This window comes from Ciconia boyciana, chromosome 1 (assembly GCF_034638445.1).
Source record: "Ciconia boyciana chromosome 1, ASM3463844v1, whole genome shotgun sequence".
In the NCBI taxonomy this organism is placed as follows: Eukaryota; Metazoa; Chordata; class Aves; order Ciconiiformes; family Ciconiidae; genus Ciconia; species Ciconia boyciana.
This window is the reverse complement of record NC_132934.1, coordinates 131466654-131483025: the sequence shown is the minus strand read 5'-3', so window position 1 is coordinate 131483025 and position 16372 is coordinate 131466654. Positions and strand designations below refer to the sequence as shown.

The 16372-nt window shown below is 44.4% G+C and overlaps 1 protein-coding gene across 2 annotated transcripts in view; it reads right to left on the bottom strand.

The window, feature by feature from the left end:
- PCYT1B (phosphate cytidylyltransferase 1B, choline) overlaps positions 1–15560 on the bottom strand; it is a 32707-nt gene extending 17147 nt beyond the window's left edge. For both annotated transcript variants that reach the window (XM_072848622.1, XM_072848633.1), the window contains exons 1-3: positions 15278–15560; positions 3343–3442; positions 1779–1895 (exon numbers count right to left, since the gene is read on the bottom strand). In XM_072848622.1, the coding sequence (XP_072704723.1) occupies positions 1779–1895; positions 3343–3442; positions 15278–15394 (334 nt within the window). In that variant the 5' untranslated portion in view covers positions 15395–15560. The remainder of the gene's footprint in view (positions 1–1778; positions 1896–3342; positions 3443–15277) is intronic.
- Between the last annotated feature and the right edge of the window lie 812 nt (positions 15561–16372).

Genomic DNA, 16372 nt, shown 5'->3' with positions numbered 1-16372 from the left:
TCCTATTATGTCTTTTTTTGATGCCTGCTGACAAGAAATTTAATGGAGATCAAAGCATTTTCAGTAGAAAGATCCCTTCTGAGATTGTATTTATATTTATTTACAGCCTTTATGTCATCTTAAAGCTACCCTCTCCTGGAAGAAAGGGTCTACTAAAATTATTGGAAAATAGTAATTTTTGCTTGAATTCTGTAGAAAGGTTTGATTTCATTTTTTGATTAGTGTTTGTTCATGTACAGTGCAGACACAATATCTCTGTATTTTGATTCTGTCATCCTGCTCTAATGACTGATTTGGGAAGGTATAAATATCTATTAAAAAAAATTTCTTCGCTCCAAATAATTGTCTTCACAACGAGAAATAAAGGGGTTGGTTGTGGTGCCCACAAAGACACATGATACCAGTGCTTTTGCAGCACAAATTGTATGTGGGTGTGGAAAGGTGCCCATTTTTTAAACATGCTAAGATGCAGAGTGTCTTGCTGGGAAGAGGTGCTGATGAGTGCTGGCTGCTTTGTCCTTCACTCCAAAAATAAGGGCAAAGTGAAGCTATGCTGTGAATTTCAAAGGGGCCAGGCTTTTGCCCCAGAGCTCCTTCCCTGATCTGGGACACCCCCCGCTCCTTTAAAAGAAACAACAAAACATCTATAACTTGCCTTTTTTTTTTAAACCTCACAGTCTTGCACCTCCACTAGCTGCTTCTGCAAGCTATCTGGCTCAGCAGGAAAACAAGAGAGTCCTAAATGTTTCCTTCATAACAAAGGGATGTCTCCTTTCCGTCCCAGGAAGCTCCATGGGAATCGCCACAATTCATGAACTTAAGAGTAAAACCGAAAAGTGTGTTTATAGGAGATTTTGCTTTTCCTCTGTGTTGGGTCTTTTTTTCCCTCTTTCAACTAATTTGGGACAAAGATGCAAAATAATGCATCTTATAAAGTGTCTGAAGGTTGCATTCGCATTTGCTTTATCATCACTGCCGTAAGCATTTGAGCAGCTGAAGGTTGCTGTGAAATGTTTATGCGAGGCATATCTCAATCCCAAAGGTGCAGGGAAACTGGAACTGCAATGCATGTTTATGAGGTCTCACGAGAGCAGGGCTTGCACAGCCAGCTAGGCAGGACGCAGCCAGCCTCCAGTGACTCCTCAGGCACGTACCAACTGCTGAACAGCTGTTAGCCAGCTGCACAGCAAAAAAAGAAGATATTCATGGCAAAAAAAAACCTGATAAGGAAGTAACCTGCCCGGGGTCACTTGTGAGCTGAAAACTACGTTCAAATCGTGACCTACATTTGGGTCTCCAATGATAATGGGCTGGATTTAGCTTCTCTGCTGATGTTGAAGGCTGGGTCTGCACACACAGTACTGACCCAGCAGCCAGGGGATGTGCGCTGTGCCTGGCTGGCGGAGGGACCGAGGAGCCAGAAATAAATGAGCAGTTGATCTCATTCACTCATCTCCATCTTTGAACAATTTCGAGTGAATAACTGAAAAAGGTAAATTATTCATACAGAGCTATTCTAAGCTCAGAGTCATGCAGGCACCTGCTTTAACTAGAATGGGAATTGTGCCTGTGCTGCTGAGGGCAGAATTTGACTTTTACTTTAATTGATGCAATTGTAAGATGTAATTCAAGGCAAATCGCCTATAGAAAGCCCCCAGAGTGAAAGTAGCATTCAAAGTCACAGTGTATAAACAGCTGGGGGTGCGAGCACCGCAATAACTCTCTGATACTGAAGCACAGAAGCAAAAATCCAGAGCAATAAATAACCCTGATCTTACCTCCTACTAATAAGTAGCTATTTGGGAATAGAGTTTTGGCTTGCATAAGAGCTCTAGCATGGCCAGAGTGGAAGAGGTCAAATATCCCATCTGCGTACACTCTGACAGGTCTGTCAACTGTGGAGAAAGAAACAGAACAGTGATTTTTCAGACCCAAAACAAGTTGCACTTAATTCTACTGGACAGGTTTTTGTTCCCAGGTAAGATGATTGCAGAGATTTACCCCAGTTCTGATGTTCAAAACGCACCATGGGTGAATTCATAGTGTTTTATCCTGCTCATTACTTGTTCTTCTCTGTACTCTCTGCTGTTTTCTCTCAGACTTAGCCTATTTATTATCATCCATCATCCCGGTATTCTAATTTAGGAAAAATGTCATCTTCCTGCTTCATTCGGAGTTCCACCATATGTCTTGTTCTTTTCTTTCTGCCTTTCTAGTCAGTTCTGCCTTCTGGATTTTTTCAAAATTTTCCTTATTTTTTCCAAAGATCTCCCTTTTCCTCCCCTCTTGTCTGTGACTTTCTTTTTTCCACAGCTTACTGCTGTAAAAATGTATTGCTTACCTCTTCCACATAAACCTTTCACTTCCCTTTTTTCATACTTCCCCCAAGCTCTTCTCTTCTCTCTAACGAGCCTATCATTTCTTTTTCTCACCATCCTCCTGCTATCATCCTTGTAACTCTTGCTTTCTGTATGACATCTTCAGCAGCAGCCTCCAGATAGAAAAGGGACTTGCTTTACCAAATGACGCCTGACAGCTGTGCCACCTCCAAGCAAAAGGACAGTGGAGATGAGAGCGACAGAGTTCCAACCTCCGTGGACCGTGCTTCAGTGCTACAGAGAGATATGTCTGCTGTCAGCACATCCACGGGTCCACGGGAGAACATTGTTCCTTGCAGAGCTGAATGGAAAGCTGCGGCTTACCCCTATAAAGTGTAGGTACTTTAAAAGCTTATTTTAAATATGGAGTAAGTATACGAAGGTGCTTTTTTAAAGAATCTCTTGGAATTTAGGGGGCTGAATTATGTATCTGGGACATTATGTGAAATCATCCTGTTTCCCCAGCCCAATCACAAAGGTAGGTCTGGAAAAAATGTCCAGATAAAGAGTTCCAAAATTGGGCATGGTTTCTTTTCAAAGGGCAGGTGGCCTTTAAGGCCACTTAAGGTCTGATGTGATCAACGAAAATGTCAGTGAAAGAAGAGGTTTTCCAGCATACAGAGGCAGTACGGGAAGAGAATCCAGGAGGTAGCCACTACACAACACAATTTTCAGGCTGGCTGGAGTGGGCTGGCAAGCCTTCCAACCAACATGCAGACATCCACGAAAACATCAAACTCTAACTTGAAACGTTTTCTCCTGTTGTTTCTCTAGCAGAATATAATGGTCCTCTAGTTACTGGTTTCTTCCCCACTACCTGATAGCACCCGATACCAGGCTGGCTGTTCTGCTTCCAAGTGGAAGGCACAAGTGAACATTGACAGACATTTGTAAGGGACAGCCTGTGCTTTGGCCCCATGGTCCCAGCACCCATGGTCCTGCTGATGTTGCGCTCTCCACATACCTGGTGTTCCCAGGCGGGCTTGTGCAATGGTTAGCTTCTCATGGGGGGCTTGGCACTGACAGCTTGTTTCATCTGCAAATGGAGCAGGTGCCGTCAGAGTCTGGAAGGGGAAAAAAACACGAAGAAAGTAAATTTGTTTCTTCCATCAAGTAGTTAAAAAAGAACCATTTAACTGTGGCAGGATGCTGTAACCAGGCTTAATGCTGTTTTTTTACCTGGGGATTTTTGCTTTTGGTCATGCACAATTCACACAACGTAAAATGATGAGGAAAATAAAGCTTTCCAAACACATCATGCAACTTAATTCTTTGTCTGTTGAGAAGCTCAAGCACTTTTGAGGTAGGGGCAGGTACTTAATTTTTCTTTTGCTGGGCAAAGCCAGTTTGATGGCCCAAGCAGCTTAATCCTTGGTTTGTTCTCAATGAGTCCAAAGGTCCAAGATGAAAAATGTATTCTGCTATGTGTAAATAATAGCTGGAAAAACTAATTGGGATTTAGAAAGCTACAAATGGGCCACCTCCTCAGAAGCACCAGCTCCTCCCAGTGACAAGACATCAGTACCGATGATTGAGACTCCAGGTTGTTTTGTTGTGTGTTTAATCAGAACCTTGTATAATTTTGAGGAGCCATTCAAAATAAAGCCAAGACTGCAACTAGAAGTCCCACCTAACTAGAGCTAACTGAGCTGCAATTCCTTTCTCTGGTCTGACACATACTGTAATAGTACTAAAATGCTCCAACTGTGATCAGAGCACCACAAGGGTACTTGCTCTGAAGAGCTTATAACCTAAAGATATAAGAGAGAGAGAGTGAGGATGTGTGAAGAATGACGTGGCATTATCTGTCAGGAAACCTGATTACAGAAATTGCATTTTCTGCCCATGCCTATGTAGGAAGTTATCAGTGATCAGAACCTCAGATATTTATTATCTGCCATATGGTCTGGTATGAAAAAACACACTTCTACTGCTCTTGGCTTGAAATCTTTATGAAATCATAGAAACAGCAAAGTACCATGACCTGAGTTTTGGTTTGCTTTGTTTCTGTGAGATGAGGTGGTAGTTGAGACAAGCTGAAGGAAATCTATCCCTTACTTTGCCTCCGCTATGATTTAGCTGGGACCTCACGGCCTTGCAGCAGTGGCTTGGTTGGGTTTTGACAGTGACCACTTGTGTGATGTACAGTTGTCATACCAGTTTGAACACCCACGGCTGATCGTAACAGAATCTCTCTTCCCCTTTACACATTTTTCCAGCTTTTAGATGCTGAATGCTTAATCACTGAGCGTTTATTTTTGTTAGCATCCCTGCGACACTTTAAAACGTCATGCCTAATTGCTGCTGACCTCTGGGCTTACTGGCTTGTTGCATGGAAAGCTCAGAGGACACTAGTAAAACAGCAACAAAGACTTAAAGATTCATATCCAGCTCTTTCTGCTGATTTACTAGTCATTTTGTTTACCGAAAGCACTAAAATTTTATGTAATTTATTTTTCCTCTCCTTCCGTTTTTCTTTCCTTTTTTTCATAATTTCAAATATTGCAGAAAAACTTCATCATTAATATCTTAGTGATGAAAATCACAGTGTCTCTGCAGAGACAAGGTTAAAAATGGATAAACTATGACCAAGTCCAAGTTTCTGTCTGGGTTTCGTGGACAGGAACTGTTCATCAGGCCACCCATGCCGCACAACGTAGAACATTACACATAATCATACTGTGCCAGCTCCTTCCTTTATTTTCTAAACACTGTCTTTTTGCTTCTGGCTTTGTGATCGCTGTGTGCTAACCTGTCTTTTTATCTCCAAGCAAGGTCAAGTTACACGGCAGCCCATACAGCCTGGTTCCCGCTGGGATAAAGAGGAAGGCAGAAATGTTAAAACAATAATGGCTATGGTCTGAGGCCTGCAACTGGTAATCAGATCCTAGCTTGGCAGAGGCTGTTTCCTTGGAGATTATTTGAAGAAAATAGGCCTGGTTTGCAGCAAGATATTCCCTCCTCCCCCCCTCCGGCAAACACAGTGGTGCTTTTTATCCATGCAAACGCCTTTGCAACACCAAGATTTTTCTTTCGGTCTCTGCTCAATGGAGAACCACCTCTATTAGCTTCCTATCGGTCCAGCTTTTGTAAACCCTCATCATTAAAGCTCTCTTTACAGCTGAGGGCTTAGAACCAGACTTCTCAATAATCCCATTACTCTGTGACCTCTCAGTCATTGGATATGAAAATACATTAAATACAATAGATTAAAATCAGCAATATTCTATCAAAGCCACATAGAGAAATGCATAAATACCATGCGCTGACAGATCAAGGGAAATACAGCAATAGTTTCCCAATGAGTATCCAATACTATTTCATTTTATCTGGCCTAGAAAAAATGTTGCTGAGCTTAACAAAAAATCTTATGAGTAAAATAAGATGAGACAGTTTAGTTTGTATATTATAGCATAAGATAAAATATTTCAAGAAATTATTAAAAACCAGAAATAATTTATCAAACCTCTTTCCGTTTGTATATAATTACTTGTATTCCTTCCAGTTTCTTGTCAGTAATAACTAGAATTGGGAGAAGAGAGCAAGTAATTTATATAGCAGCTTTTTCATTTTGGTTAATCCATTAAAGTACTTTTAGAAGTTCACTATAGTTTTGCCAATAATCAGACAGTTAGACAAAGACTTTGTGCAAATGTACTTCTGTCTTTCTCTAACAGATTCTTCCCCTCATCTGTGCCTTCATTATTTTCTAGGCATTTACATTTTGCGATTAGTCAAGCAAGTCAAATTAGCCTCGTATTTTGGACCAAGGTAAGCTTCTGAGATCTGCATCATCCTGTAGCAAGGTGCTCTACAGCCTAAGCATGAGTTCAGTGATGAATTATCTCATTTTGTTTGTTCAGCACCTGCCTTCTCCTTGTTTTATTTGATATTCTTGTACTGGAAGATTCAGTAAATTCATCCATAGTCACCTGTTGCCTGCCTCTCATGATCTCATAGTCCTCTCTCTTTTCTCCCGCAGTCACATTTTGCAGGCTGAAGAGCTTTACCGTGTTTATTTGTTCCTTGTATGGAAGCTGGTCCACAACTTTGAATATTTTTGTTGCCCTTCCCTGTTAACTGCAAGGTGGTTTATACAGTGTTCAAACTGATAACTCTTCCAATTTCTAGAGCTTTAATAGATAGGAATATAAAATTATTTACATGGTGCTCACACTTTGCCGTTATCTTTGATGACATAAGCACCTTACACCTGGTGTCAGCAGGGAGACCTTACTTTCATTTAAGCAATCCAAATGCCACATTGTTATTTATTATTAATATGTGGTGTCTAGAGAAAGCCTATTACATGCCATAAATGGATAAGTCATTGTAATATTAGGACTTGTTAGTGATATTTGCTTCAGAAGATGTTAAACAACTCTTGCAATGCAAGTCGTATTTCCTGGGAGTGAAGACACTGCATTCAATTATAATGAAATTCACTTCCTAAAAATGAACATATGCAAAAACATCGTATCCAATAACCCTAGCATATCAGAAGCCATTCATTCTATGACAAGTTCAGTGGCTTACTTGCATTCCCACAAATCTGCAAAATAACTGAATGATGCTCAATAAACTTCAGGAAATTAAAAGATGGAAGGTAGGTAAAGGGGGGCTTCTAGCAAATGCCTCACAGCTCCATTTGCACCCAGTAACATCTTTGTAACCCCTGAGTATATTTAATGAGACAGTAGCCCAGAGAGGAGAGTACAGTGTGGTAGGCAGGACAGAGCTGGTTCTGTGTCCGGATGGTAGGCAAATTCTGTGGGAGGTCTGATGCTGTAATTTTTATCTTTTATCTCAGAGGCAGTATTTAAAAGAGATAACTGATTTCACTGGAACAAATCACATGGGTAAGATCTACTCATATGAGGAAAGATTATTTTGGGAACCTGCTCCTGATGTTGGCAAACAATAATTACAGAGCAGGAAACACTGACATCAGTTTTAAGGAACATTTAAGAGAAGAACACTATCAAAACTCTTGAGAAGGAACTAAAAATACATGCTGAGTTTCTGAAGTATGAATACCCTTTGCAAGTGGAAAGACTATGTTAAGGACTACCAAGGTCTTCTCTTAGAGGTTCAGGGAGTCAACATTGTGAAAAATGAAAACCACAGTTTCTCATGTATTACCTTTGGTAACCTTGACCCAAACAGGTAAATTTATGAGCAATTAAGTTGTAATTGAGTATTACTGGTGGGTGCCTCCAGGTGGACTTTTCACAAACAGTCCCAGTATTAACGCATGTATCAAAAGAAAATCTAGCCTGTTCTCCCATAGTTCTGCTGACTCAGGGAGGTGGATGTAAACTAAAAATAAGGCAAACTAACCTAATAATAATAATCACTTAAAAAAAAAAATCTGTTTGCAGGCATTCCAAATTGCCTTATTCTCAGTTGCTTTTTCTGGGCTTTATCTTCAATCAAATATACTTTGCTTGTCATTAGTATTAAGTCAGTAACGATTAAGTGCAAGATGCAATTACAAATTGAAGATATAATAGAAGAAAAGCAGCTTCCGCTGCCTTCTCAAGAAGCACAATGATGTATATATGTACAGATTCACAGATTATGAAACTAGAATAACTATTATATAATCTAGTCTAATATTTGCAAAAGGCCAAAGAATTTTGTGACAAGATTCCTGCGTGACAGCCATGACTTTTGACTGAACTGGAACACGTTATTTAGAAAATAAAATCCATCATAGAGGTAGGATGGGCCCCAAGTCAAGCAGAGCTCAAGCGAAAGAACTGCTGAGGAAGCATCTCAATCTCCATGAATGCCAGCTGGAAAAGAAATGTGAGCCTCGGCAGTTTACCCACCTGAGCCTGCTCCCCTGGCACAGCTGGAAGGAGCACTGCATACAGGTGACCCAGGTAGGACTCAGTGAAAGAACAAACTGCAGCTAAGCTGGCGTGCAGCCTGTGAGCCTAGATGTCCTGCTGTCCTGATGGCTAGAGACTTAGCCAAGCTGTCAGATGTCCGGGCACTGAGGAGGGATATGCAGTATTTCAGGACAAAGTATGCGGCTCCTTCAACAGGGCACTGGTTACCAGGCAGCAGCCTGCAGATGCCATTGCAAAACGAGGACATTGCAACGGGACTGCCAAACCAAACTGGCCATAGTGCATTTGCAATTACAAGCTGAATGGCAGGTGCTTGCTGGCCCATGAGTAATGCTGAGGGCTGGCCATGGCCAACAGAGCAAACTTGTAACCACTGCTCTAATGCCACTCTGTGTTTTATTGATCAATCCAGAAACTGGAGATAATGTCAGTTCATATTTTTTTTTTAATACCCATTTCTTTTTACTTGTACATTAGTGTACACCCTGATGTATGCCTAAAAGGACCTAACTTCAACTTTAACATAGGCAAGGCTTAATCTACTGAAATCAACTGAGTTATAGCCAAGATATTGGGTGAATTTGGCCCAGTATTCAATCCCTACTTGTGTTTCTACATAAAAATACTTAACGTCTATCCGTTATTTCACGTCAGATGTAGAACAGCATTTTGTATAAACCGTTACTCAAAATAGAGCTATGTGGAAGCAAAAGAAACCCCATTTTTTCCTCCCGCACAGGAGGCACATAGTCTCTGCAGTTCCCCAGCTGGCAGGCAGAAGCACCCTGGGAAGAACTATTTTCCCAGAGGGAGTGCACTGGGCTTCTCTACCAGATCCCTTGATTCATCCTGTGCCTTTCACAAAAGCTTTTCACCTTATGTGTGTGTCTACGTGTGTGTAGGAAAGGAAAGCAGATTACGTGGAAACAAAGGTATAATCACATATTGTGATAGACAGTTCGGCTGCATTGGGTGTCTGTGCACGATCCTGGATGTGTGGTTATATGCAACGCATACTTCTTGCCCGTGTAGTTAGTATTTGGCTCCTAATTCTGTATTTCTTCTGCGCCACACCCATGTACGTGTTGGGTTTCTTTTTACGTTTTATACATATGTTACATCATAACGTTGTATATGTTTTTGAGAAGGAGGCAGAGAGAATCTATTTACGATAGTTTTCTACTCCTTTTTTAAAGATATGATACAAACCTTCATAGTAATGACAATAGCACAGTTTAAGAAATTGGTAATATTCTCCTAATAAAAGCTGCTTCTAAAATAGCACTGCATATATGCATTTCCAAGCAAGGAATACAATACAGGTAATGTAATGTTTGCTCCCTGTGTTTATGTGTCATTTGTGAATGCTGCAAAAAATATCTGTAGTTCTGTATATCTGATGAATACGTATTGCAGTATGTTTTTGCAGAGACTATGACATTTCGGAACATATACTAATTGCATGTCCTTTGATGTAGTAAGGGGAAATCACAGCAGATTTTTGGTGTCTATGGGCAGTTTTTATTTTTTTTTAAGTGCGACAAAGATTGCTACATGTCCCCAAGCACCAAGCACACTTGGCATGTTTTTATGGGTTTGTCCTTTTATGTAGTAGCCAACATTTATGAAAACTAAAATTAATCCAGAGCAGAAACCGAACTTGTAAAGGACCAAAAAGATATTTGGTCAAATAAAGTCATTTGGGGTTCCTCAAATGTAAAGCTGTTTACATATATATTTATGCTTAGTTCCACTTTGAAGCAAACAGATGGCAGACCCCCTAAGTCATAACATCACATGAGAGAGAAACAGATGCATGGAACACTTTTTAACTACATTAAAACCCCCTAAATGCATCATTAGCTCCTCTGATTAAAATTGCATATACCTTTCAGTGATACAGGAAAGATAAATATGAAGATCTATGGAAGCTCATGGAAATAAAATATCTGAAATAATTCTAGAGGTTGCATCAGACCCTCTCAAAACACTGCTTGCAAATACAAAGGGAGTAAGGCATCCAGGGATGAAAATACAGGAATCCAAGGCATGCACACTTTCATTGCAATTATTTCAAATTCTGTGCTTAACATTTCATTGCTTAACAGCAGCAACAAGGAAATTGTCTAAAGGAGTCTAGTGCCCCTTTAAACCATTATACAGCTCCAGTGAGTGAAAGTACTAAAACATTCTCCTCTACCCTTCAATAAAATAAAAAAATAGAAAAACAGTTTTCCAAATGTACTTGAATAATTTGAAAAAATGAATTCATGTACTCTCATTTCTTCTAAAAAATCAAGAAAATAAACAAAATGGCTAAAGCAGCTGATACCTAAAATGATGTGAGAGCTGTGATCTTCAATTGTACCTGAGTCTCATTCTCCAAAGTATTGTAGATTCAGTGGCCCCAAGATATTTGATACCTAATTGCTATTGAACTGTAAAAGTCTGTAGCCCCTAAATCTCAAGACAAGGCAGCAGAAGTAAATCTGGGCTTGGGAGCAGGCACTGGGATTGCCAGGGTGAACCTCAAATGGCCCTGATGCTTACAGTGCCTTGGCAGAACATGTTTTATCTGCCATATGGATAGGTCCTGAGTCTCCAGCTAGTCTATCCTTGCAGTGGTGATACTAAGCATAAAAAAACCTAGTTGGGTATTTTCCACACGGGGCCTCGATGCCCCTTCCTGCACAGGCAAACAGGATCTGGCCACAGCCTGAGTTGCCTGAGAACAGGTGTCCGATGGTAGCACGGATGTCACGTAACCATGATCTTGGGAACAGCCCGGTATTCCTGGGATTGCATTGCCAAGGACAGAGCAGACAAGGCAAAAAGCACTTATCTGCTTCTTTATGTCATCTTGAAGATAGACTCACTTTACCTTAAATTCATGAAAACTGCTGCTTAATTCCTGCCTGGCCCTGTACCCACCAACGTCCCTTGCAGGCACAGGTCAAACCAACCGCCTACCTGTCTACTCCCTCTCCTCCCCTGCAGTTCACTTTGGCTAATTCAGGTGGTTTTCTGCTTATCTGGTTTCTTAAGGTTCCTTAAGTTGTGCTTCACTTTCCCTGTGTGTTGCAGAAGAGCCTGTGTTCCTGATTCAGGCTCAGTCTCACAGCACAACAAGGTAGGCACTGCGATGCAAACGTACATTTCATTGCCCTGCATTCCCTTAGCTGACCTAACCCTAAGGGCTTCAGCCAGTTTTGAAAATAAGACATTGGTACCCAGGTCCCAACAGTACTTTCCCAGATGTTCCCACTGAGGCCTGTGTTGGATGACAGAGACGTGAAATAAGAGGAAAAGAAGCTCCCAGTGTGTTCAAGGGAAAGATGAGACCAAGCAGTAGGTTTTGAAGTTTGTTTTCAAGTAAGTTTCGATGTGTATTTGGTTTCGCTTTATCTGCAGCACTGTCCTTATAAATTGCCATTGTTTCCTTTTATGAAAGACACTACCCAGAATTGTCTTCCTGAACAAAGTGTGTTGAAATGCCTGTTTGTTTCTTTCAGGGTGAGCACTGGTAATTCTTGAGGTGCACACCGATCCTTCAAGGAGCTACCCACATGTGGGACTGAAGTCTTGTGGGACCAAAGTCAAACTCTTGATCCCAGGGAACATAAATAAATTATTAAAAAATAAGCAAATCATTTCACAAGGCTTCATACTTACTCTTTGGTATTTCCTCCTATGGTATCTCTGCCATCCAGTTAAACTAAGCACTTGCCTCACTTACGGGCCTTTTTAGTACAGACACATGCAGGCAAACCCTAACGCTGGGATTCCCAGGCTAAGATCCACAGCCCAGCAGTGCTCTGCAGCTTGTTGAAACTTATCCAGGGGCAACTGCCATACCTTGAATGTGTGGCATGATATGACCGGCAGTGATGTTTATCCCATTTAAAACAATGAAGACCCCCATGACCAAACCATGGGTATCCTAGGGTTTAAGTAGAAGAAGCAATGCCCACTTAACAATATGGATGGGACAGTGGTAGATGAGAAAGTGGCCTAACCCAGCAGTTTGGTCCGGATGAGAAACAGATAAATGCAAAACTATACAAACCAGGATTGGAGAAATGCTATTTGTGGGGTTTTTTCCTTGACTACAAAACTGCTAAAATCACTGCTATGGATAAAGCCTGCGACTCTAATTGGTTTGTTTCTCCATTGTGCATTGAGACTAAGGTACGTGTGTCACTCAGAGAGAGATTTTTCTGGCATTCAGATACGTGGAAGTTGAGAACGTAAAGAAGGCAAAGATTAAGTGAGAGATGGACCAGGGGAATTAACTGAAGAACGAATGCTCATTAATGCTCCAGTTGGTTAAGAAAACACAACGAGTGTCTTGGGAAAAAATTAATGGCAATTTATATCACAACAGTACTAGGCACTGGAAAACATCAGGTTTCAATACACATTGAAACTTACCTGAGAATTGCCTTCAATGTCCCCTGTTTTCCTGCTCTTTGAAGGATACAGGGGTTTTCTTTAGTCCTACTGTGACACTTCCTGCCAAGCTAGCAGACTCCATAGCCTAAAATCAGAGGATCTAGTGGCAGATATCCATTAAAAATATTCACAGTTTTAAGGCTTTAAATAAATAATTCCTGTTTTAATGAAAAGGACGACAACTGTTTCAGAAAAGAACTAACCCCCTTTTCATCTTCTAAAATTTGAGCTGATTCTGAAGTTATATTTCTTTTCTTAACAAAAACTGTTTCCTAAAAATGAGCCTACATTAGGAACTTGAAAGCCCAGATAATTAATTTGAGAGACGCATAGTAACCAATGAACAGCATTAAAAAGTCATAAAAATATCACAGACTTTACTTGCCACCAGTTATATCATTCTGAGGTACCAAAGCCATCCTGAGGTACCATCCTGAGGTCCAGGATAATAAAATGATACTAAAATGTTAACTGAGACCCCCTCTTTCATTTACATTAATGAACTAAGTGACGTGGTTACTGGCCTACCACTGTACATGCTGCCTTCAAAGGAGTGGGATCAGAGAAAGTACTGAAGATCTTTAAAAAGATCTGATAGGAACTAGATATCCATGTTATTAGATCATCTGTCAAGGGGTGATTCACTTTAACTCTTCAGGACACCAGCTCTGAATTCTTCTCAAGACATAACTTGACTACGCTTGCTTGCATCACTCCTTATGCCCTAACAAGTAGGGTGTATTGTGTTACACTTCACCAGGCAATTTATTTTTTTTGCCTGAAGATAACGAAGATCTGCTGACTGACAAAATATCACTTCATAAGCACACACTTTCCATAAATCTTTATTCAAAATGTCTCCATTGTCCATTATTGGTACTCAGGAAGATCTAAAACATCATAATGAATTCCTGTTTTATTCGTGTACTCTAGCTGTCAACTTAATTTCCACAGAAATTATACTGGAATGCATGATACTGTAAATACTGGCATCATATTGTCACTTCTTTCTTTAAAATCTTTTAAAATGTCAGACTACATGGAGTAATATATTCAAACGGGTTGTTATAGCTGAGCTTTTGACAGAGAAATCTTAGACAGCCTGTACGAACACACTGCAGTAACAACACGTGAGCTAACTTTCCCTATCAAAACAGCTCCAAAAGCCTTCCATGAACAAATTAACAGTCTTCTTCAAAGTTGATTCTAATTATAAGCAGAAAACATTAATTTAGGTCAGCTCCAACAACTGTTGCTATTTCTTGTCATATCAGAACAATGTTTCAACTATAGTTGAATTTAATTACTGAAGTTTGATGTTTAAATATGTTTTAATTAGGACTGTGGCTGAATTGCAGTGTTAAATAATCTAGTTTCCAGTATTAAACTGTTGCATCAATCATGCACTTTCACACCTTGATGCTGTCTCTGCATTTCTGTGTGTGCAAACAGGTATCGTTATTATTTTTCTACCGCCTTGCCAATGGTGCATACCATGTTGGGGAAAGGAGTGATCATTCCTGACAGGAATAACAAAAGGTTTCAATAAAAAGCAAGGAAACATTCCAATTATTTTAAATTAGCACATGAAAAAAGGGCAGCTCTCAGAACCTTAACTCTTGGGGCGCAGCAGCCTCGTACAGTTGCCTGCACGATCCGAGGGAGCCTTCCCTCAACTTTAACCAAAGGCCACCAAAGGAGTTTATTTTTACTATCACTCTCCTGGCTCTTCCTCATCCTCCCGTCCCCCAAAAACCGCAGCTCCCCAAGACTCTCTTCCTCACGCATCCCGAATCGGACGGGAAACTCCTCGCTGGGCTCTGAAGTTGAGAAAAGTGGGATTTACCATTCCCGGGTGCACTACACCTGGCCGAGGGGCCGGCCCGCAGAGCTCAGCGGGACCCGGGAGGGTCACTGAAGAGGAGGCGGCTGCCGCCCGGCCGGACGCCCCTGTCAGCCGGGGCCGCGGCCCGAGCCCCGCGCAGCGGCCCGGGGAGAGGCCGGGACCGGCCATCGCCCGCCGCAGCCGCCTCCTTTGAGGGGCCGCTGCTCCTCTGCGTTCGTTACTAAAGACATGCAGCTTTTTTTATTGTAATACGGCTTTACCGAGTCACATGCTTCCCACTACCTGAGCTGAAGCCGCGTGGCTTTGTACTGCGGCTATTTCCTGCGAGCCTCTCGCAAATGCGGCAGAGCTTGGCACACCGTCTCTCAAAGGCACCCTTCCTCGTCGCGGGCTCACGGGGATTTTTTTTGCTTTTAAAGCAGGGACCAGAAATTCTGCTTAGCTGCCACTGTACTCCCCGAAGTCCCCACACGACAAAGCACAGCAAGGGCAGCCCGTCCGGGATCCGCACCCGAGGGCGAGGGGACGGCCCGCCCCCGCAGCAGCCTCCGCTCTGCCTCTCCCCGCGGAGGCGCGGCGCCACACAAAGGGACCTGCCGTAAGACGGCGCTGGCCTCTCCCTCCCTCGCCCCCCCGCCGCCGCGCCCCCCCGCACTCGCCCCCCGCCCCGCCGCGCCCGGGGAGGCTCGGGCGGGAGGGCCGAGGTGGGGCCGAGCCCCCGCCCGGGGCCGGGCCCGACTCACCAGGCGAGGCTGGGGGCAGGTGTGCTCTAGCTCCTCCATGGCCTCCGAGCGCCGCGCCTCAGAGGGGGATTTCGGGATACCTGTTTCTGACTCAGCATCGGGCGCGAGCACTGGCATGGCCGGCGGCAGCCTCGCCCGCCGCCGCCGCCGCCGCCGCCCGGGCCCGCCCGGCGCGGGGCTCCGCCGTCACGCGTGTGCCCGCCCCGCGGGGGGTCTCCCCGGGAGCCGCCCGGGGGCACGGCCGCCGCGCGTCGCCATGGCAACCGGGCGTCCGCCGCGCCACCGCCCCCTCCGCGCGGGGGACGCCGCGCTCATTTGCATGCGGCCTCCTGGTTGGCTGCTGCCCCGCCGCGCCACCGCGGCCCCCGGCGGCTCCCCGGGCGGCCCCGGCCCCCCGGCGGCGGCGGCCCCGCCGCGCTGCGACCCGCCGGTGCCGGGCAGCCCCCTCGGCGCGCCTGCTGACGGGGCCCCGAACCCGGGCCGCGCCACGCCGCGCCGCGCCGGGACGGGGTGTGCCCTCCTAGCGCGGGCAGGCCCGCCTTAGTGCCACGCACCGAGGCGTGCCGGAGCGGCGTGGGCATTTGGGAGGGAGAGACGCACCGAGGGCCGCACGGGCATACCCCCCCGGCCCCAACCCGTGCGCAGCCGCACGGCCAGGCCAGGCGCGCTTCAGCGTGGCCCTCCCGCGGGCCCGCCGGCCTGGCCGGCCTCGGTAGCTCCCTCTCGGTGACCCGCGGCGAAGTTTGGCTCGTTCGAAGTGGACCACGGGAGCGAGGAGAGGCGGGGGAGGCGGCGGCGCGGGCGGGCGCGGTGCTGAACGGACAGCTCCTGCGGCGCCGCCGGTAACGGCCGCGCGCGCCGCCCGCCCCCTGCTGCGCGCCGAGCCGCCGCGGGCAGCGGCTGCGGGGCTGCCCGGGCCTCCCGATGCTTGGCACCGGCGCCCAGGGCGGGCCGGGAGCGGCCGCCCGCTTCCCCTCCCCGGGGAGGAAAAAGATGCTGGGAGCGGCTTTTCGGAGCACGGCTGACATGTCTGGGCATTGGCGTGTCTTACGTGGTGTTCCGTTAGTGACGTCAAAAGGATTCAGGGGGCAGGGG